The following is a 24,328-nucleotide window of genomic DNA, read 5'->3' as shown; positions in this document are numbered from 1 at the left end:
ACATTTATGCCCTGCCCTTAAAGGGATGTTCTATTTACAAATTCTCATCAAATCCTAGTAAATAAACAGTTCAATTCAACAAATATATCTGTTAGGCTGGGTTCACACTGCATTTTTCTGTCCTTTATACGGTTTCAGTACTTAGAATTTTGACACAAAAACACAATTGACCATACTTTTGTGTACACTATAAAAAAAAAAAAAAATTTTCAGTGGAAAACAGATTCTGCTGTATGGCATTCGTTTCTATTACCTGTTAATATCCACGTTTTTTTACTTTTCAGGTCTATAAATATTATATGTTAAACAGAAGGAAAAATGTAGTGTGAACTCAGGCTTAGAAAAGGTAGGTAATGACCGCTATGTATAGTCTCCATTATAGCTCCCTTATTACCCAGCTTTCCCAAAGTCCTGAATGGCACATCTTTCCAGCATGACATGCATCAATAGATAACTAAGCTGATATGCGATTCAGTAGTCTAGCAAAGCTGGGTGACAACACCAGTGAGAAGTGTAATATAGGCAGATTAGATGCTACTCTTTTTGAAGAACGTGGTAATGGAGTTTAACCCCTGACCTTGTGCCCTATTAAAACATTTAGCCCTCATAATCAAGAGACCCCTCCACTAAATAAGAGTGACCCTGCTTTGGTGGACCCGGCCCATCCATGTATTACTTGTTGGCTGAAGCGGGGGTTTTATGCTCAGTCTTCATGTCTGCCAGCAATTACAGCTGAGCATTGGGATTTCCAAGAACTGGACCTGTTTACTACCTTTAGGCTACGTTCACACTGTAAAATAAAAGCAAAATATCACAGTAAAATAGGTATAAAACGTGGCCATAATTTAACTCTAATAATGTGCTATTATATAAAAAATGACATAATTTGCTTTTATTTTAGTGTGTATAGACATAGTCTCAGTATTTTCATTATCATTGATTACATTCGTATAGTGTTTCTCTTTAAATGTAATCTTTGTGAACACCTAGAAAATGTAAGTAATTCAGTCCAGTAGAGATGAGCCAATCTTAGGCATAAGCTTAGGTTTTTCTGAATCTGAGCTTGCTCGAGATTTGCTCATCGCCGCAGTCCAGGACTTTAAGATGATTCTGTACATTTTTCTATACATTTTTCTAGTACTCAATAGTAACAGCTTTTGTCTTTAAATATTCATTCAGCGCCTCTTCACCTAAAAAAACAAATAGAAAGAAGTGTTAAAGTTTTAAAAGTGGATTTAGGGTACAAAAATCTCATTACAGCCAGGAGGTGGCAGCAGTGAATAACTAATGTTTCTGTATGTGCATTGTAAGGGAAACGCAATGTTTGATATGTACAGTATACTAAAATGTATAAAAAAAGGATTAATATGGCCACCTTGAAGCACCAAGAGGGCCTATTACTCAGCTTTTACAGGATCCCGAGAGACACCATAGGTATGGTGCAGGATCCCTCACTGCATAACTAGGCAAGAAAGTCAGGTGGTAACTACTGTATGAGAGTACTAATGGTATCCACCCTTGCTGTCACCAGGAAAAGATGAGACATGTAATACAACAATATAAGATGACATTGATCCTCACCTAAATCTTTCCCAAAGCCAGACTGTTTAAAGCCCCCGAATGGAGCAGCCACGTCGGTTTTGTTGTAGGTGTTGATGAAGACTGTCCCGGCCTGGAGCTTCTCGCTCACATACAAAGCCTTACTGATGTCTTTCGTAAATACTCCAGATGCAAGGCCAAACTCTGTGTCATTCGCCCTCTTCAGAACCCCGTCAATGTCACTGGAATATAGAGGAATAACATAAGAAAACCCACTGCCACTATTACAACTACCATATAAAATGTCTCAAAGGACATCTGACACTAGTAACCTTCTTCTTGCAATAGACAGCAGTGTCCTTTTAAAGAAGCACTCCCCCCTCCCCGCCTTTTTTTTTTCCATCCTCTGCCCAGGAGTAAGGTGGCTCGCTTATTCACCTGGGCTAAAAACAGCCTCCATTATCTACCTGTATTAGGGCATCTTGAAGACTGGATTATTGAATTGAAATCCTCCTTGTATATTGTTTCGGCACTGTATAGCACTATTAGCTGGGTATCACTTGATAACTTTCTTTGCCTTTGTATTATTTACATACATAGTACTATTAACTTGGTGGTGTTATAGCATGATATGATAGGCCCTATATACTGCAATAGCATTTGGGCATTTTATAGTACTGTTAATTAGCTTTTTATTATTTTTTTTTTCAGATGATCTATATAGTACTATTATTTTGGCAGTCATGTTATTGTTCATTTCCTTTAAAATGGGGAGAGCGTCCAACATTTGCCTTGCCTAGGGGGTGCTACGGACCTAGAACTGATTAGTTATACATGTTCTTGCCATAGTTTCTACATCAGGTAGCATTACTGTCTGTATGTGGACAAGAGTAAATATTCAGAAAGAAATCTTATTACAGATTACAGATCACATGCAGGTCCTACCCGTCTGTAAATTTGGAGATAATCATGACTGGACCAAATGACTCTTCTTTAGCGATGAACATGTGATCCTCTACATCGGTGAATATGGTTGGTTCAAAAAAAAAGCCTGAAAATATAAAACAATGAGGTTCATCATTCTGTTAAAGGAGAAGTCCGCCAAAATTTTTTACTAAAGTATTGTATTGCCCCCCAAAAGTTGTACAAATCCCCAATATACACTTATTACAGAAATGCTTATAAAGTGCTTTTTTCCCTGCACTTACTACTGCATCAAGGCTTCACTTCCTGGATAAAATGGTGATGTCACGACCCGACTCCCAGAGGTATGCGGGCTGTGGCTGCTGGAGAAGATGATGACAGGGGGACACTGAGGGACACAGGGCACTGGAGGGACACTGAGGGAGTCGGGTCGTGACATCACATGTTATCCAGGAAGTGAAGCCTTGATGCATTAGTAAGTGCAGGGAAAAAAAAGCACTTTATAAGCATTTCCCATAATAAGTGTATATTGGGGATTTGTATAACTTTTTTTTTTTTTTACTTTAATAAAATTTTTTTCCAGACTTCTCCTTTAATATATACTAGATGACATTAAGTGGGAGTAATGTATAGGCATGTATGTGTTACTAGAGGATATTAGAGACTACATACAAGACTGGGGCTATAGACAGGAGATAGAATGGGTGAAGCTTTTTAATGTATACCCAGCCCAGCTCTAATTCTGCTTCCCATCCTAAAGCTATGCTTACATGTTGCTACGTATACTAAGAAATCACAGGTAAACCGCTGTAGTACCATGACAGAACTGCAATGCAATTGCAACATATAAACACCACCTGCCTTTAGCACTTCTTACAGCTGAGGGTTTGTTTCAGTAACATCCAACCTCATATAACCTTATGTAAGGCTGTGTTTTCACTTTTGCCTTTAGAATGCATTCTCTATGTGGTTAAACCCCTCCCAGTTTCCTCCCCTATAGCGACACAGCTCTACCGGGATTATCAACATCGCATGGCTTTTGGTAAGAGATGTAGTCATGGTCTCACCCGCATTCAGACCACATTGACATTGACCACATGACAAAAAGATCTGTGTTAAATCTGTTTCCTCTCTTGATTTACAATGCATTAGTGCAACTAAAATGTCTGGAGTCCAGACTGAATATTATGTGTATCTATGTTAAGCTGTGAGAAGTTTGAGGCAAGTGCAGGTTTTAGGCTATGTTCACACCACGTAAAACTACGGCCGTTGTTGCAGATGGCAACAACGGCCGTAGTTTTTGTGCAGCGGAACACAGCCTATTAAGCAATAGGATCCTGGCCAGAGCGTACACACATCGTATACGCTCCGGCCAGGAGCGGCACCACAAATAACTGACAGGTCAGTTTTCTGCGGCCGGAATTCAGTGAATTCCGGCCGCAGAAAGACCTGTCAGTTCAGGCTATGTTCACACTACGTATGAGACCGGCCGTTCAGTGACCCCGGCCGGGTCACGGAACGGCCGGTCCCTGGCCGGGTCATCTCGGCCGTTACTTAAGTACCGGCCGAATGATCTTTCCAGCCGCAGAGCTCTGAAGCGGGCACATCAGCGTGTGCCCGCATCAGAGCTTCCCATAGCACACAGTGAAGCGAGCGGCCGGAGCCGCTCCCTTCACTGTGTGAACTGACAGGTCTTTCTGCGGCCGGAATTCACTGAATTCCGGCCACAGAAAACTGACCTGTCAGTTATTTGCGGGGAGGCACAGATCCCGGCCAGAGCGTATACGATGTGTGTACGCTCCGGCCGGGATCCCATTGCTTAATAGGCTGTGTTCCGCTGCTTTACGTAGTGTGAACATAGCCTCACACAGTGAAGAGAGCGGCTCCGGCCGCTTGCTTCACTGTGTGCTATGGGAGGCCGGCTCTACGGCCGGGGTCACGGAACTTAAGGAACGGCCCGTCTCATACGTAGTGTGAACATAGCCTTAGGGTACTATTACACCAACAGATCTGACGACAGATTATCTACCAAAGATTTTAAGCCAAACCCAGGAGTGGATTTGAAAAGAGGAGAAATCCAGTCTTTCCTTTATGACCTGTTCTCTGATTATAGTCTGTTCCTGGGTTTGGCTTCAAATCTTTGGCAGATAATCTTTCGTCAGATCTGTTGGTGTAATAGTACCCTTAGACTGAATATAAAGAATTATGTTCCCATTCATTTACAGCAGGTATGGGGAACCTTGGACCATCCAGCTGTTGCAAAACTACAATTACTATAATGCCTGAACAGCCAAAGGCTGTCTAGGCATGATAGGAGTTGTAGTTTTGCCACAGCTGGAGGGCCAAAAGGTTCCCCATACCTGATTTACAGCAAGCAGAGTGTTTAAAAATGAAATATCAGCTCCTAATAGGTCACAGCTGAAATTACTTTGGAATCAGACAGTATTCCTCCATAATGCTATTATTATGCCACTGTAAGGAGGGCAGCAGCAGTTGGCACAGCAGTACATGGAAGTACGATACAGCAGATTTTGGTGTCACGCTGGTCTCACCCGGCTCATTGTACATTCCTGCCGTCCTGTGTTCTGTCCTCAGCTGCTCTGTGACTCTCTCCCCTTCCTACATTAATGCTGCACATGGGGTTCCTGGCTGGATACCCACTGCCTGGAGCACAGATACAATCATACTGGCAGAAAATCTTGACCCAGACTATGAATCAGTGAATATTAGATGTGAGGCCTGGAGAAATGTTCAAAGATACAATGCTTGAAGTCACCTCCACCCAGAGACATTTCCTGTCACTGACCCTGCAAATTATATCAATAATGTCGATAGATTGTGACTACTGATGCATGATTGCTGAAGCACTGCAAGTCTCAGTATTGTCATATTAACCAGACAATGGCAGGGTATGCTGGGAGTTGTGGTTCTGATGTGGCATTCAGGGCTTGCATTTTGGGAATATACAGGGCTTACCTGGTCTTGGAACTTGTTTTCCACCATACACCAGGGTAGCCCCCTCCTTCACACCTGTTTGGCAATACTCAATTAGTTTATCTAGGTGGGCCTTGTGGTTCTGGGGTCCATGATCTGTGGACCTGTCAAGTGGGTCCCCTATCTTCATCTTTTTTACCTCTTCCACCTGTACAATAGAAAATTTGGTCATTAGAGATAAAATTTACTATTGTACAAATACATTAATAATTCATGCTCAATATTTGGCACAAAAATCACATATATATATATATATATATATATATATATATATAATAATAATAAATCAGCCCAGAAAGGTAGCTAATCTGAAACCATGCCCTGTCCTGGCGCAAGAAACACTGCAAAAACTCAGTATTAGACAAAAAAAGGAAAAAAAAAAAAAAAACGGGCAAACACATTGTTACATGCCCCAATGTGTTCATATACCTCTACTTTTTTTTAAATTTTTGAGTCCATTCCACTTAAGGAGTGTCAGTATCACGCTGCGGTCCAAATGGGGGGCAAAACTATACCCCCATCTCTTCACCAATAGCTGCACAATGTTGTCATATTCAGGGCCGCAAATGTGAGAACGTGTTCCTAGTAGCATCTGTTCTTTATATTATTTTATTCATTATGACCCACACCTGTTTTGGGCTTCAAAAGGTGCACAATCCCACATAGTGCTAAAAGCATGAAACCAAAACCATTGGCCACACTATGATGCACACCTGATATTGTTTCGACAGTATGTCTTCATTTGCTATGTGGCAACAAGGCGTAACTCTTCATGCACTTTATTTGGTCACTTACCACTCTCTTCACAAACTCATCATGAATGGAGTCCTCCACAAACAGCCGCCCAGCAGCAATGCAGTTTTCACCTTTATTAAAGAACACTGCACTCATCCCCTACATGACAAGAAAAAAATATACCTGCAGTATGTCATCGTATCAAAACACACCTGCTCATTTATCCCAGTGCAATAAAATGGAAGCTGCACAATAAAACTCAGGAGCTCGCCTAGTTATCTAAAGGTAGAATAATCAGACCACTACTACATTGACTTTATTAGCTCCTCCTTGTTCCTTTAATTTGTATTATTAGGCTTACCATCCGTACAGCTTTGTCAAGGTCACAGTCTTTAAAGATGATGAGAGGAGATTTGCCACCCAGCTCCAATGACACCTTCTTTACATTACTCAGTGCACAACTACAAGAGAAAGCAGGAAAGGACTTTTTTTCTCAAAAAACAGGAAACAGTCAGAAAACAGGAAGTCCTGTGTATCCCAGGCCATCTGAGCGCTCACAGAGAGAAGGCAGTCATGTGACTGATGGACACATTGAGCGGTGACTCTCTGTACTGGCCGGAATTCCTGTGTTTAGTCTATTTTTTTAATCAGCAGAAAATCTGCCTTCAGGAGACTGGACCTGGATTTCTGGCAAGTTCAGCTTTGTTTTACAGCATGATAACAAAAAATAATGAATGTATATTGCAACCTTGCTTTATTTCTCATCTACTGCTGATTTAGATTTTGAAAGTTATAACAACAGTGACACTTTAATGAAAAGGTCAGTGCTTTGAGAACAACTATGGATGCACAATTATGGTCAGCACTTTGGACGTGTTAATGTAGCTTTACTGTTAAGGATGGATAAGCTACTACCATCTTAAAAGAAAATTAAAAATACTATAATTACTATTACAAGAATATGACCACTATAAAAAATACCACCTATTTCAATGAGTAAAGCTACCATAACACTGGTCCTGAGTGCAAGAATATACAGTAACTAATATAGTAGTATATACTACTATAGTCGTAAAATACGACTATCTAGTATAATACTGCCTCCTATGTGCACACAGACGTTTTTAATGCTGTTTCTTTGACCTGCAATAGACTAAAATGGCTAAAACATTGCAGTGTGTGAATCCGACCAATTTACCTTTTCATAATATGCTTTCCTATGGGTGTGGATCCTGTAAATCCTATTTTCCTGACATCAGGATGATCAGACAGACGTTGTCCAATAAGAGATCCTATGTAAAACATAAAAAAACTGAACTTGTGACCTGTAACTTGCTTACTACATACTCCTTGAAAGGAGAATCCCAACTTGTCTTGTTATTTTTATTATTTTAGGGATGAGGGTTGTCGGCAGGGTGGCAAATTTCACTAGTGTACCTACCAGCTCCAGGCAGGATATTAACAACTCCTTTAGGAAATCCGGCCTTTACTGTTAATTCAGCAAACTTCAGAGCTGTTAATGGGGTCACCTGCAGAATATGACAACTATAAAATCTAAATTCATTGCTTATACATAGGACACTATAGTATCTGCATTAGAAAGCAGTCCTTCATGATCACACATGGTAAAAATGCTATAACCCACAACAATATGTTGCATTATTGATCCTGGACTGAGCTTGCGTTGCCTGAGCCCCCTTCTCACTAGTGTTCAGGATCTGTCATTTGTGCCGCACAAGTACTGTGAGAGGTACAGGCTCCACTTGCACCTCACAAATGACAGATCCCGAACGCTATTAAAGACAGTGCAGGCGCAATAGACATGGTAGCCTAGAACAAGAAGCTTGGTCTGGATTTGTGCGCCTGTGCCTCTTACGATTGTTCGGGCACATGAGCAGTATTATAACTAGATCTGAATAGAAGAAATACAGCCGGGGGCAGAACTAAAGACTAGGGGAGGAGTGGAGGCGTTTCAGGACTAGGGCATGGATGCCCTAGGCCATGCCTTATTGACGCCTCTGCTCATGAATAAAAGAACATTTTTCAACCCAACCATGGCACCAGGAAGATTTTGAGTCACATGGCCGGGATGGATTTACTGTCAGCATTAGAACGGTACCAATGGTTTGGGGGGCTAGGCTGGTGAGTCAATATTTCAGCAGAGAGTCAATATTTCAGCTGGAACTGAAGATCAATAAAAGTAATGCAAAGTGTTTACAAAGTGAATAAATTTTTCATGTATATTAATTTAACATATTAAGATACCACAGGTATTATTCCTCTCCATACATCTTACAACAAGCACAATTTAACAACCCAGAAAGTGAGTGTCTGATTATGCTGCACATTGCACCATTCTGGCCACCTCTTGGCATTGAACATAGTGATCCCAGGCTGCGGCTGCTCATCTACAGAAGCCAACCTATGAAGCTCTTGCTGAGGTTACTTCAGTCATTGCTCCATATTAACTGCAACTCTCAATATGCTCTCTTAGGGTACATGCACACTACGGAATCCCAACGGAAAACCATAGACTCCATTCTATGGTTGGGCAGATTTCGCTGTCCATCCAAAGAACGAACCTGTTTATTCTTTGGACAGACAGCAGAATCCGCGTGTGCATAGAATGGAGTCTATGGCACAGGCGGAAATGTGCTTGGCTGCGAGCTGCGGCAGCAAGCTGCGGAATCCACAAAGGATGTTTTGTTGGGAATCCGTAGTGTGCATGTACCCTTAGCCTGATCCTGTTCTCACAGAACTGAGCATTGTGGGAGAAATGTGAGATATATCTTACCTGAGCCGGCTTCAGCACCACTGTGTTACCTGCTGCAAGACAAGCTGCTGTTTTCCACGCCAACATCATGAGTGGATAGTTCCAGGGGATGACAATACCACATACTCTGAATTGAAAATGTTACCATCAGTTGTTACTTTCTGTATTATGCCAACCCACAGGCTGAAATATGGTGGTTTAATAATGCTAATATATGTGTACATATAGTTGCTATACCATTTGGAAAACATTAAGGCCACTCACTGAGGAGCCAAAATGCTAAAGCACAACCTTCTAACCACCTCAGCTACATGCAAGCGAGGAAAGTTTTTTCTTGTAATAGCCTTGTGTTTGATTTGCTTGGGCACTAAATTCACCTCTTTATGTAACACTTACCCAATAGGTTCTCTCTTGGTAAAGGTCAAATTCCGATTTGGTCGAGCCTGGTTTATTGGAATGGTGCAGCCCTGTAAGACGTATACATATATTATTCTAGTTTCCATGAAACCAAAGTTCTGTGCATCAGAACAGGGAAAGAATAGCGCTTTCTATGATAAAAGCATCACTAAAGCATATTTTGATCACTTACACTGAGAAGACTTCATAGGTTGCACTTTTGTTACCCGATTTTCTGTTTGCACAATATTGACATTGGCAATGGTTTATAGATGTTACAAGTCAAGTTCGCTGACACATACTCAATATTAGTAGTTTTAGGGTCAAGGCTTTAGGGACATCTGACAATCACCTGAATTTTATCGCACCAGCCAGCAAAGTATCGGAATGTCTGTATGGACATCCCCACATGAGTCTTTAAAGCCAAAGTATACACAGCGCCAGAGTCTATGGATTCAATAGTAGCCAGCTCTTCCTGGTGTTCCTCCATAAGGTCTGCAAGCCTAGAAAAAGACAAATAAATCAGAAATTATGGGGTATGGGTAATCTCTTTTGTTAGCTTCCTCCATTTACAGTATTTGAAAAAAAAAAAAAAAAAAAAGATCATGCTATAAAGGGCCCAGTTATTACTGCTACACATGACTGCCACTGCTATTTCCTTACACTGCAAAAATATTAGTATACTGTACAGTGCTCAGAAAACATGCAGTGTCCAAATACCACCATACCATACCAAATAACATCTCTGTTCTTAAAGTAGTCAAATAATAGAGACGTACACAGTCTACATAATACTGCCATACAATTATTATAAGATTTAGGCTGGGTTCACATACAGTATATTTCAGGCAGTATTTGGTCCTCATAGCAACCAAAACCAGGAGTGGATTAAAAACACAGAAAGGATCTGTTCACATAATGTTGTAATTGAGTGGATGGCCGTCATTTAATGGCAAATATTTGCTATTATATTTTTGTTATATTTGCTGTTTGCTGCAAATATTTGCTGTTATAGGGATGTTATGGGATAGACATATATCTATCCTAAGATAATAAGGTCATCCACTCAATTTCAACTGTGTGTGAACATAGCCTGTGTTTTTAATCCACTCCTGGTTTTGGTTGCTATGAGGACCTGACATGAGGACCAAATACTGCCTGAAATATACTGTGTGTGAACCCAGCCTTATAGTGTTCCCAGGCTATGAGTGTAACCTATGGGGCTGCCATCAGCAGTAGCAGCTGATGTGACCTGTGTAATCTAAGACTCATGCACATAGTCAATAAACCTGCCCTGATTTCCTAGAAGTAATAACAGGAATATGGCAGAGTACCTGTATATCAAACGGCCTCGATCTCTCGCATTCATTTTGCCCCATTCACCATTTTCAAAGGCTTCCTTAGCAGCCGCAACAGCTTTATCGATGTCCGACACCTGGGCCAGAGACACTTTGCAAATAGCCTGTGAAAAAGGTAATATGGATGAATGCAGGGAGAGTTCCACTCCTGACAACTATTCTGAAATAGGAGGATGCTCCATATTAAAGAGCAGCGTAATAATTGTGGGAAAGGCAGTTTAGTGAGGAAGAAGGAAAGTTTTTAAGTAAGGCTGGGTTCACACTGCGTTTTTGCAATCCGTTTTTTTTATCCGTTTTTTGCAAAAAACTGATGCATTTGTGTGCATCCATTTTGATCCGTTTTTCCATTGACTTCCATTGTAAAAAGAAACGGATCCGTTTTTTTTGTCGGACACAAAAACGTAGCTGACACTACTTTTGTGTCCGGTAAAAAAACAGATTCGTTTTGATCCAAACGGATGCACACTAATGCAGGATTGCAATAACACAGTGTGAACCCAGCCTTACTGTTTTTAATTAACACTTACATTGCCATCTGTGGGGTTAATGGTTTCATAGGTTTTCCCCCCTTCAGCATCTACAAATTGTCCATTGGTAAAAAGTTGATGAGGAATCTTGATCTTCATGTTATTAATGTCCATTTCCACCTGTACAGGGACAGATAAAACAGCTTCAGAAAGTAAAGACTGAAACAGACAGCTCCCTATATGTCAGCTTCATGATTCACGGCCATTGAGGGAATGGGTACTGAGGAAAGCTACAAAAATTCTTATTAAATATTGACTAAGTATTTGACTATTTCTTGGATATGGTGCCTTACATAATCTATGATTAACTGCTCTTCTGCGCCTTCCCCTCTCAGCCTCCTCACAAGCAGCTGAATGAACTCCTCAAACTTGGTGGCCATGTAGACTTCTTCATTCTGAAGCTGTAGCCCATTGCACTTCAGCTTTACTTCTTCCACCAGCCTGGAGATATGACAGCACAAAGAGTATAGCTGATCATCAGGGGTGTACATAGAAATCACAAGGCCCGATTGCAAAAGTCAAAACATTCCCTACCCCAAGAGAGATTTTAAGGTGTACAAATAATGATATATATATTTATATATATAATTATTATTATTATAAATAGAGTTTATATAATGACAACTGTAGCGCATATGTTGTCCTACCACTTATAATACCAGCCATACTGTGTAGTTAACATCATAGTGCATATATTATACTAGCTGAAGGCCAGACAGTATTTATTACTGGCCACAGTGCCTACATAATACCAGTGTTAGTCCATAACCAATCCTAGGTTATATGGATGTCTAATTTAGTATATACATGTTGTCATCATCAACCAACCTTACTACATCCATAGATGCTGCACCGGCCTTAAAGAAATCAGTTGAGTCTTCAATCTCAGGGACATTAGTGAGGATGCGTTTCCATGCAGCCTGAGATACAAGCATAAAATTGGTTAAGATACTGTTTATTTAATGGTCTATAGGAGATTCATGTCAGAAGGTAATGGATTGACGTACCCTTATTTCATCCGCTATTGCTTGCTCCTCCTTTGACAGCTGTAGGGATGTGTTGTCTGATGACTTAAAGTACTGAGATGCTGGAATCATTTTACCATCTTCAAACTGAATGTTCTTCACAGTCAGCTGTGGTCAAATACAGAGACCTGTGAGACATGGGCCTGTGGTAGAGCAGTGTGTCCTCTAGTGGCAAGGGGTCTATGAACAGACTGGAGCAAAAGTTAGGCCATCTAGCCCAGTGTATGTGATCCAGTGTGCGGCAGAGACATATACCTATCACAAGCAACATTGGTGAATGGATAAAGGACACTGACCATAGCCATAACAATGTGTGTGGAAAATGGTTTAGCTTATCATGCTGGATATTGTGTATAACTTTTTCCTGGGCCCCACATGGTCTGCAGACACAACCATTACTAAAGAGCAGCAAACATCAGATGTTGCTGCTTAGGCCATGCCTTTGAGTTATACATCTGTATGATCATCTCATGACAAACCACAAGGAATTGTTACACAACGTAACTTAGAAAACTGTATGACTGACACAGCTGTGGGGCTTGTTATAGTTTGGTAAGATACAGTGGAGCAATATATTTATTTACTATAATACTATAGAAAAAATGCATACAAAATAAAAATAAGAAACACACTCACCGTTTTCCCATCATTTCCATAAAGCACCAGGCCATTCTTTGTCACCACAGCCGGTTTTGATACCCCGGGAATTTCCAGAGGTTCTCCATCAGGATTTGGTCCATTAGAAGTAAAGGTGGAACCAAAAAAGGTAAATTTCTGGGTGAGGGAAAAAAATGTAGGGATATAACATGCAGTGTGGTTGAAGAATTATTATTTTACTGCACGACCAACATATATATATATTTTTTTTGGGGGGTTATAGATTTGCACTTACATTTCCATTGACCTCAGTCCAGGCTCCGGGCACCTTGTCGTTCCCTCTGATAAAATTGTGAATTGCTTCGGCTGGTTGATCCCAATTAATCTGCACATTTGGACAGAGAATACCAGAGTAAGGACCAGCTATTCTATTACCTAATTGGTCATAGCTACATTTCCCTAAATAACCTATCTCAAGGATAGGTCTTTAATGACATGGTCTGCACTCCACTATATGCCTGTCCTTTCTACTGGAATAAAATTAGGCTGCAGCTCCATGATAATGTGGCTTCGATATGTCTGTGGTCAAATTTTTTTTGCAAGGTTAGGGTATTTCAACAATTTCATCTGTATAGGAGAATCTTTGTTTCTGCATCACTATAGTGGATCATACCAAGAATGAGCAGAACCAGGATAACAGATCATTCTACAGACCTTTGCATTTTCCTTCTTTTGTATTGGATCATATGAGGCTCCTTCAGTTGGTTGGGGGATTCTCGGAGCTGAGCCTTGTGCAATGAGCCGGACAGCTTCCACCTGCAAGAGACACCTTTCATTAGCTACAGAGAAGGAATGAGCAAGGATGATTAATGTAGGTCCAGGTAATAAAATTCACTGTTGTATAGTAATATATTTTTTAATGTTCTAATATACTTTGTGTTTTAGTATGTCTGCCTTCCAAGCCAAATTGGAACATGGAAGGACTCAAGATCAGTGCAAAGTCAGTAAATCAAGGTATTTGTAAAATTACGCACATTATATGTAAGGTTACACAGCAAATGAGCTGATCTGTAAGGCAGCGATGTATTTCTAATATTGGAAATTTAATTAAAACATTATATACTGACCATGCCTTTAACTCCCTCAGGAAAGAGAAATCTGTTGTATATTGAATTGACTGTGTCATCTGGAAGGACCTCACACTCCTTCTGAAGCAGAATGTCTCCCGTATCCAGACCATCATCTGCCCAGAATATAGTAAAGCCGCCTTTCTTGTCTCCCTGCATCAGTGTCCTGCAAGAGGAAATTTTTGTGGATATGAAAGGTAAATTCAGGGGCTGGCTTGGATACCTGGGCTATACCTAGGCCTTCTGTCTTCCTACACAAACATACCAAGGGCAGTCAATACATAAAACCTATACGCATTATATAACATAATAAAGTATAATAATTTGTATATAATAGCACAATTACATTATTGTACAACTATCTTTCAATCCTGCTTTCCAATGTGTATGGATTATTTGTGTAATTGCATTGGTGCCCAGTAGCGTTTGCTCCCTCCTATAGATTTGCCTTTCCCAAGTGAGCATAATTCTCAATGCAGCTCTGGAGGTTACTAAAGTTACCATCAACCAAAGTTATACAAAGTATCTAAAGTTACACTGAATGTAAGTTTGACCTATACAATGTTATAAAATTTTAAGTCTCAAATACTTACCAGTTAATGGCAGAGGCTCCCCTGTGTAGTGGCAGGATGGAAGGATGATAGATAATAGATCCATGTTTTGGAGCATCAATGACTTCCATAGGGATAAACTGAGAGCAGAAGGGAAGAACATTTAGCTCGGCCCCCACTGATTTGTATTGCTCTACAACCTCCGGGAGAGCCTGACCCTTTACTCTCCATCGTGAGAATTTGAAGACAGGTACACCATCGTTCTCTGCTTCTGCTCCTACAGGTACAAAGGAAGATTGAGGTTTCACTTGACTGAAGAATCTCCAGGACTGTGAAAGTGTTAAAGGGACAATTCATATTAATTCCTGAATGTTTTGGGATCTCAATTGAGATCTCCATGGATAGTAGGACTAAAACCCATAGCAGGATAAAACCATTCACCCCATCAAATGAAACCTTCTGATAATTAATCCTAGTCATGTTTATTTAGTAAACAAAGTACATGACGATGATGGTGATGATGAAACACTTACCTAGTGGATCCGGCTTGCCTCCTGCTTTATCAGGAATAGTGAATACTCCCACCACTTGATGTCCCTCTTTCACAAGCTCCTTATATACTTCTTTCCCAAAAACACTCTGCCCAATGACTGCTATCCGCATGACTGAAGCTGGTGAGACAGACTGAGGAAAATAAATTACCGAAAATACATATTATTAGGAGTTTCCTGCATTTTCTTTTTTTCAAACTTATTATTATTTTACCAATATAAAACACATTGCAGTGAGTGGAAGTGCGCAGACCGTCCGCAATAAGGCATACAGTATCAACATCTGAGACAAAGAAAGTATGTATGCAAACCCCCCTACCCGTTTCTCCCTACCCCTGCACTTTGTTTGACTAACTGTTGGCATTAACACTCAACTCCAGTAAATGTCTGGATAACTGTATATATGGACTCACTGTGACAGGCACACATAAGTCCACTGCCTAAAATGCACCCCTGGCTGATAATATGTCAACATTTAGGCAGATTTTCTACTACGATTGCACCAGAAGTCTGGCAAAATTTGCACAAACAACAGATGCAAATTAACATTTATACTATGTTTTACTCCACATCCAATAAGGAAGGGGGTGACTTTGGTGAGAGAGCCTGGATTAAGCAGAAAGAGGGGAGTGGATTACAATGCAACACTGTTTAATAAAACTCTGGTGCAACAAATGTATCAACCAGCCACTGTAATAAGTCTGGCTCACTGTTAGATGGTCTGGTCTAGGCTTACACTGTAGTATTAGAGCCTCTGGCCCATTGACTATGACTAGGGTAAACCAGCCAGTACTGAAACTATTATTTTTACTGCCGATTGCTGGTAACATGGTACATGCGTGAGTGGTAAAGGAATAGCAATCCAAATGCCTCCTTTCCCTGTGGAGCAGAACCAATAAAGTGAAACAACAACAGCAGAACAGTATGTACATCACACTTAGTGGCTTTTTTTTTTTTTAATTATTTTTAGAGGTAAACTGGATAACAGAAAAAAAGGTATGCTGACATATAGACCGATCATAATCAATAGTTAATTGGTCTATTAAAGCAGCGCTTCTCAAACTTTTTCTACTGGAGCCTCACCCAGCAGACAAAATGATGCCTGGGCCTCACCAGACTGACCAGGAGGATGCTGGGGCCTCACCATCTATGATAGAACTCCATGCAAATATAGAAACTATTGCTCAGTATACCCTCCATTTGTCTCCTTATCTCTGTATAACATAAAAAAGTACAAACTATGTCAATAATGTTCCTAAAGCAGAAATTGATGCAGTCAGGGAAAGGACTGTGCAACTCATAGTCATTTTGTGAGAACTGCCTCCCCAACTGGGCCTCACCAGCAACTAGGGGGCGCCGCAATGGTGAGGCCCGCCTCACAATTTGAGAAGCACTGTATTAAAGTGAAAGGTCCCACCATGGAATTACTTTTGTGGCCAGTATCCCAATATTTACCTCAAATGTAGCCCCTGGTCTACAGTGTATGGGAACCTTTACAGGAAACCTCAAGTAAAGAGGATTGCTCAACATGGTTAAGGAACAAGGGGGGAGATTTATCAAACATAGTGTAAAGTGAAACTGGCTGTTGCCCCCTAGCGACCAATCAGATTCCACCTTTCATTTTCCAAAGAGTCTGTGAGGAATGAAAAGTGGAATCTGATTGGTTGCTAGGGGCAACTGAGCCAGTTTCACTTTACACCATGTTTGATAAATCTCCCCTTATGTGTCTTAGAATGTTCAGCAACAAACACATGAAGCCAGAAATCAGCCCCAGGGCCTTCCCGGGCACCAGAGCTGGGAGCACCATACCGCACAGCTGGGCACAAATCCCTTCCGTGCATGTTCTGATCCCCATACAAAACAATAAGGCCATGTTCACAAACTGTTTGCACAAATTGATGAAAACAGGTGAACACGGCATCCATTACCACTAGTCTACAGCATAGTGAAAGCATAAGACTTGGGAACCCTAGGGCTATGTTCACACACAGTATTTTGGTGCATTTTTGAGCTGTAAAGGAAAAAACACTTTTTAGCTGAAAGAACAGACAAAAAAGCATAAAAAAGTAGAATTATAAAGAAAAAAAACAAAACAGAAACAGACCAAGTAGAAGACCTGGGTTAGCACCAAAAACATCAGACACTTCCCAGCTGGGTATATGGCTAGCTCCAGTAACAAACTAGCCTAGCAGAAGAGACTAAACATGGTGAGTCATGTGACCCACCATACACATCATGTGACCTGGTATTCAGGTAACATAATCCAGCTAACAGGTAAGTAAGAGTTTATTGAGGAGCAGCACTAAACCTATCCACAGCAGTGCCTCAGTACCATGTCTAGCAGTGTCTCTAGAGAACCAGCACATACATCCTTGTCTCCTCAGAGGGCTTTTTTCTTTGCTTTTTTTTTTTTTAGACATGACTTTATTAACAACATGACATGCCTAGAAACAGTTGTGTGAGTTTTTTTTTTTTTTTTTGAACAGTTAACTTCAATAACAATATGACAATATTTCCTAGAGACACACAGAAAAAGTCCACTTGGCTAGTGATAAGCTAACTTGCCGAACGTTTGGGTTTGGCAGTGTTCGCCTGAACCATAACACGCTGCAATTGACTCCCAGCATCTGGAGAAGTTGGATGCTTTCGGCAAGTCTGCTCACCCCTAATAAAGAGTAATGCTCAAGCTAAATTTGGTTTAATTTGCTCCGTGTGCATGTAGACTTATACTGTTGTGCTTCACAGGAAGCATAGTCATATACACTAAAAGGATTCACACGCTGTATAACACTGGCCATTCTGTGAGTCAAAGAACGGCCGGTGTCAGTGAGGTTCATCCTGGCCGGTAATGTCGTACCGGCCGGATGAACTTCATTTCTGTTGAATTGGGATGTGAGCGCATTCATGTGCGCCCGCATCCCAGTTAACCATAGCACACAATGGAAAGTGTGGTCGGAGCTACACTTTCCATTCTGTGAACTGTCAGTGTTGTGCAGCTGCTATTCAATAAATAGCCACCGTAGTAAACTGACATGTCAGCTTTTCCTGCAGCCGCTTGGAATCCTTGTCGGAGTGTATACTATGTGTATACACTCCGTCCGGGATTCCCTCTGACGTCAATGCAATGTATCTTTTCTATTAATAATGGCCGTTGTTGCAATTTGCAACAATGACCGCGATTAATAGAAAAGATATATTGTGTGAAAATAGTCAAAGGATGAAACCTGTCCACATCTGCTGGAGAGGATGATGGCAGGGGCATGCTCAGTGTCCCTACAGTGCCCTGTGTCCCTCAGTGTCCCCTTGTCATCATCCTGTCCAGCAGCCACAGCCCGCACAGCTCTGGGAGTCGGGTCGTGACATCACCATTTTATCCAGGAAGTAAAGCTTTGATGAAGTAGTAAGTGCAGGGAAAATAGCACTATATAAGCATTTCCCATAATAAGTGTGTATTGGTGATTTGTATAACTTTTGGGGGGCAATACAATACTTAAATAATAAAAAATTTCTACGGACTTCTGCTGCACTAATTTTACTGATTGTAATGGGGTGGGGGCTGTGATGATCACATGAGGGAAAGCATTGCATTCTGGGAAATGCCAAACCAGGAAGAACAGAAACACAAAACAGAGCAACCCCCCCCCCCTCCCCCTACAAAAAAAAATGGATTTTTGGTAGTTTCAAAACTGGGATAGGTAAGTAATGCGTTATACTTCTGCGGAAGTTTCATTTTTTTTTAACCTCTACCTAGAGTTCCCCTTTAAGGTCAGAATGTGTGATGGGGGAAGGGGTTGAATCAAGATATCATGTAAGGTTGTATTCACACTGCGTTTTTGCAATGGTTTTTTCTTGTGTTTCATGCAAAAACAAAAATGATGAATAAACATGAAAAAACTAACCTCCACTAAAAAAAGAGGATAAAAAAACTACCATGTTTTTGTGTACACTGTGTTTTGATCCTTTTTATTTTATATATATAATTAAGTCTATGTAAAAAGGGATTAAAAACGGATACACACAAATGCATCAGTTTTTAATCCTTTTATTGCATGAAATGGTTGGGAAAAAAAACATTGCAAAAACCCAGTGTGAACCCAATCTTATACATATTTTTTGCTAATTTTTTAAATGTTCCATTTTACCATCTAGATCATAAAACAATTCTTGCTGTTTTTATTGTTGTCCATTGGGCTTAAAGGGAGCCAACCAACACATCTGTGCTGTTTACGCTCACAGGGACGCTACACACATCTTGCAAGTCTCCTACCATGTCTGGTATTGCTTGTTCAGTATATTCCGGTAAAATGTTGTTCAATCCAGCAGGTATATAGGGAGAGCTGTGAACTGGTGATCTGAGCAGTGTCCGGGCCATGACTAGTGACTAACAGGGGTGATTAACAGGCAAAGAGGCCTGTTAGAGCCTCAGACACCAGCCAGATGACTAGCTCATGGCTCTCCCCCTGTGCCGGATTACACAACGTTTTACCATAATGTAAAGCTACAGAGCGAGCAACCCTTGACATGAGACCTTTCTAAAAGATCTGTGCAGTGTCCCTGTGCGCTTGGTTCCCTTTAATGTGCTGATTGGTTCACTTCAAAACTAAGCTGCGACTTCCTGTTTCCTGTTCTGTACAGATAAATTCCCAGAAGGAGAAACTAGGGTGTCCATTTTAAAGATTTTTGTGTGTGTGTGTGTGTGTGTGTGTGGTTGGGGAAGGGGGGCTTCAGTGGATGGACACCCGACCAATAATATTTGCTGTCATGTATTTAAACCCCTGTAAAAAAAAAAAAAAAAAAAGCACTACAGAATCTGTTGGCGCTATAGAAATAAATATTATTATTATCTGTCCGGCTGAATAATTTGCTATCTAATGTATATGGTCAACTTAAGCAGGCCGCTAGATCAGCACTTGCATACAGGTTCTCTACATAGTCATAAATGGGATTTCATATTGAGGCCAGCACCCCCATTGTGCCAAAATTTACACTTACACTAACCTGCGCTCCCAAGAGTATCCACAGGAGATTGTTTCAGCTGCTGTGCCTTTTTTCTACTCACTTTGCTAAAAATCACAACATAATGTGACACAGCTACATGAGAACATGGCCACCATGCAGAAATAAATCAGCAGCGTATAGCAAGTGTCAGATGTGATGTCTCCAATGAGACATGGGGAGTAGCTGGAGGGGCCTCTTCTAAATAGGACGGCTCTGGTAGCACTATAGAAACCGTGATGTCTGTTGGTAAGGGCGGATTCCAAGATGGAAAAATGTGTCTCCTGCACAGCAGTCTCATTTACATCTGCCCTGGAGATTTCTGCTGGAAGCTTACTTGTCCTAGGAGACACGTGCAACCAAAACATCAGAAAGAAACCTTTCAGTCCTCTTTTACCATAAGACATGAGGCACCAGCAGTATTAAGGAATAAACCAAGGCTATATAGGTGACCTGCACACATCTATGGACTTGCACTCCCAGGAAAACATTAGGGTTACTGTAGCGGTGACATGGACCACATGTCCAAGGATGGCTGTGTCACACTGCAAGCATCCCAGCTAATCTTACTAAATGAGGTTGTGTTGCCATTCAGAAGTGACTGTGACCTGATAGAGATGTTTTCTGTACTGATTTCACAGCCATTTGTGAGTCTCATCTTGGCCCAATTCACTTATATTAGCTAAGATCAAGTACAATCCCTTCAGTACAACACCACAGTCTTTGGCTTTTTTTCAGAGCAAATCCAAAAAGCTAAGGATTAATGGCTAAAACTCTTTCCCCTCTCTCTGTTACAGGAGTGATGCAGTACTGTATACAGGTAATATGTTGCATACAGGATATTTGCAGAGGCGTGTGGTTCAGGGCGCTGTCTTGTGTTCACCAATCAGATGAGAGATCCATCCCAGCCTCCTGAGAGGCTTGCCCAATCAGTGACCAGCATGTAAATACACCTCCGGTTACTCCCGGTTAATGATCCTGACATTTACAGACATTTACAGACATTGACATTGGCAGTAGTCAATAATTCATACAAATAGTATAACATTTTCTCTGCCCAAGAACCTTAAAGGAGAAGTCTGTATTGCCCCCCAAAAGTTATACAAATCACCAATATACACTTATTACAGAAATTACAGCTTTTTTCCCCTGCACTTACTACTGCATCAAGGCTTCACTTCCTGGATAAAATGGTGATGTCACGACCCGACTCCCAGAGCTGTGCGGGCTTGGTTGCTGGAGAGGATAATGGCAGGGGGACACTGAGGGACACAGGGCACTGGAGCGACACTGAGCATCCCCCTGCCATCATCCTCTCCAGCAGCCACAGCCCTCACAGCTCTGGGAGTCGGGTCGTGACATCACCATTTTATCCAGGAAGTGAAGCCTTGATGCAGTAGTAAGTGCAGAGAAAAAAGCACTTTATAAGCATTTCCCGTAATAAGTGTATATTGGTGATTTGTATAACTTTTGGGGGGGCCATACAACACTTTAATAAAAAATTTCGCCGGACTTCTCCTTTAAGTAGAACCTATAGTTAATGCAAAATGACAAATCTCTCTAAAGTTTGAGAAACTTTAGCTTGTTGTGTCTAATTATTTGCACTTGAAACCCAATGACTGTGCAAACAAATAGGAGGAAGGCACAGGTGCAAGTTAAGGTGCATTTACCCACAGTGTCTTTTGCACCACCTACTCTTAGCTCTGCCCTGACTGCTCTGTGTGAGGTTTGGCAGCTTCTTACTCGCTGACCTTTATTAACTGAACATATCTTATTCACTTGTTACGTGCAGAGCTACAGAAGGCGTCTATGTGAGGAAATTGCAAATCTAAAATTTATATAAAGCTTGATCACTGTAAAATAAAAAGTTGTGAAACTTTCTCATAGTCTTCAATTTCTGTATCTGCATCATTTGATACTGGCTTGCTGTCAGTGAATAGAAACCTTTGTATTTAATATTTGGGAGGGGGTCTAAAAGCCTGTAAACACCCATTACTTCTTGAGGCTGGGTTCACACACAGTATATTTCAGTCATTATTGTGGTCCTCATATTGCAACCAAAACCAGGAGTGGATTAAAAACACAGAAAGGCTCTGTCCACACAATGTTGAAATTGAGTGGATGGCCGCCATTTAATGGCAAATATTTGCTGTTATTTTAAAACAACGGCTGTTATATTGAAATAATGGCAGTTATTTACTGTTATATGGCGGCCATCCACTCAATTTCACCATTGTGTGAACAGATCCTTTCTGTGTTTTTAATCCACTCCTGGTTTTGGTTGCAATATGAGGACCACAATACTGACTGAAATATACGTAGTGTGAACCCAGCCTTAAGCTGAGAATTTGTTACAATTGCATCTGGCCATTACAATCGTCTGTGAAATAGGTACATTGTTAGTACTCCCCGTATCTTGTATCATTATGATGTTGGGAGCTCCAAAACTGTTTAAATCTTTGTGCTACTGTACTGACACCGCAAGCAGTAATTTTTTGTTTGTTTAAATCCTGAAAAATAAATGGACACCAGACGGAAACCCGATGGACCCCATTAAAGTCAATGGGATCTCTTGGGTATTGGTCTGTATCAGTTAACATCCATTAATGAACTGACCACCAGGCTCCGCCCTCTGGTGCCAAACATACCCCGCCCAAATTCACAACTGCATTGGATCTCTGTTTGGAGAGGACCTGAGCGGACAAAAGAAAAGCTGCAAGTAGTATTTTTTTCTGCTTAAAGGGAATCAGTCAGCCCAATTGGTCTGAATTTGCTTCCCTGGAGCCCAGTATAAAGCTTCCGTGCAGTTCGGGGCATGTACTGGACGCGGCTGCAGCAGAAGTTTTAAACCGGAGAAAATTAGGTTTTAATCCGCTGGCGCGCTGTAGGCAGAGGCAGGCAGGTAGTCATCTACCTTTTACAGGCGAGTTGCACAGAAGATTTCTACTGTGCTGCAGGGAACCAAATCAGCTAATTGGTTCCCCAGCTAATTAGACAAATGCCATTATAGTCAATGGGGGGCCCGTTGTGCAATGGACCATCCAGCTCAGTGAACAGACTCTGTGGTGGATGCATTGAATAGAGGTTTAACACAGCAGTATTTGGCTCAGTATATATATACAATATATATATATATATATATATATATATATATATATATATATATATATATATATACCACAATCTTCTGTGTTTTGGAGCCAGGTCTAGTTTTTGGCTGACAAGTACTAATGCAAAATACTTCGCTAAATACTGCCATGTAAAACCAGTCCTAGGTCTGGATTTCAGCCTTGTGTGTGTATAAACAAGATAGTTCCTATTTACTGACAACAGGCAGAGCTCATAAAAAGTATAAGGAAGAGATACAAAAAAATATAACAAAGTTTCAGAACTTTCCATTATACAATGATTATGCTTTATTTACATAAGAACGGAAATCTATTCACAAAGGATAAGAATAAAGCCCACATAAGTAGAAGCCATGTAGAATTAGGCAGGTGACCCCCATAGAACTTACCTGGAGACAGGACACAGCAAAGATTCTGGCAGGCTAAGACTCTCAGTGCAGAGTTTGGAGCTATTTTTTAGAGGCAGTAGGTGGAGAAGCAGAGGAGGAGTCTAGTAGCAGGACAAGATCCAGGGATGTTTTACTGATAATTACTGTAACACACAGGGCAGTGCATGGAGAGGTCAGAGCACCAGGCTCTATATTCATGACTCAAGGCTGCAAGGTTTGTTGGAGATATATAGAACTGACAGATCAGGAAGAGAAATGGAAAAGTATAAGAATAGCTGCTGTAGTAGTAGTAGTAGTAGTAGTAGTGGTGCTGCTGCACACAAGGGGTACCCTAAACATGGGGGGGGGGGGGCAATTCCAGTTCCTTGCCTCTAGGATTGGCCTATTCAACCAAAGCCACCATTGGTCAGCGGCACTAGCACTGATCAACATCCTCCCATTACTTCTTTTTCACCTATATTCCAAAGCATATTCTCTGTGTAATACAAAATCTATTGTTGTCAATGCTTTTTACTGTAGATTCCTTCCACCATGGATTTGAAATGAATAGGGTGAAAAATAAGTGAGATGTGATTAATGCATTTTTTGTGTAGGCAAATGCATAGAGCTGCCAAAATGTAGATTGGACTTGTGAATAGGGCTAATCCACGCCCCAAACCATGAGAGTATGCATCTGAGTTTTCTCACATATTCTATGTAAATATTTCCAAGTAGACTTT

General features: G+C 40.9%; 1 protein-coding gene across 2 annotated transcripts; it reads right to left on the bottom strand.

Moving 5' to 3' along the window:
* Positions 1–1,116: 1,116 nt before the first annotated feature.
* ALDH1L1 (aldehyde dehydrogenase 1 family member L1) lies at positions 1,117–23,684 on the bottom strand. 2 transcript variants are annotated; one of them, XM_069966717.1, is made up of 23 exons: positions 23,610–23,684; positions 15,080–15,230; positions 14,589–14,823; positions 13,996–14,161; positions 13,583–13,684; positions 13,164–13,253; positions 12,908–13,045; positions 12,254–12,379; positions 12,075–12,166; positions 11,540–11,687; positions 11,247–11,366; positions 10,696–10,823; positions 9,714–9,864; positions 9,362–9,432; positions 8,987–9,092; positions 7,634–7,721; positions 7,391–7,484; positions 6,554–6,653; positions 6,253–6,351; positions 5,440–5,605; positions 2,485–2,590; positions 1,582–1,781; positions 1,117–1,190 (listed from the first exon to the last, which is right to left on the bottom strand). In XM_069966717.1, exons 2-23 carry the CDS (start codon positions 15,207–15,209, stop codon positions 1,135–1,137), a joined length of 2,712 nt encoding a protein of 903 aa, XP_069822818.1. In that variant the 5' UTR covers positions 15,210–15,230; positions 23,610–23,684; the 3' UTR covers positions 1,117–1,134. The 2 variants fall into 2 exon arrangements, with proteins under 2 accessions (XP_069822818.1, XP_069822819.1); XM_069966718.1 differs by lacking the exon at positions 23,610–23,684 and adding an exon at positions 20,096–20,156.
* Between the last annotated feature and the right edge of the window lie 644 nt (positions 23,685–24,328).

This window comes from Dendropsophus ebraccatus, chromosome 4, assembly GCF_027789765.1.
Source record: "Dendropsophus ebraccatus isolate aDenEbr1 chromosome 4, aDenEbr1.pat, whole genome shotgun sequence".
In the NCBI taxonomy this organism is placed as follows: Eukaryota; Metazoa; Chordata; class Amphibia; order Anura; family Hylidae; genus Dendropsophus; species Dendropsophus ebraccatus.
Note: the sequence above shows the minus strand (reverse complement) of the source record. Positions and strands in the feature narration are given on the sequence as shown.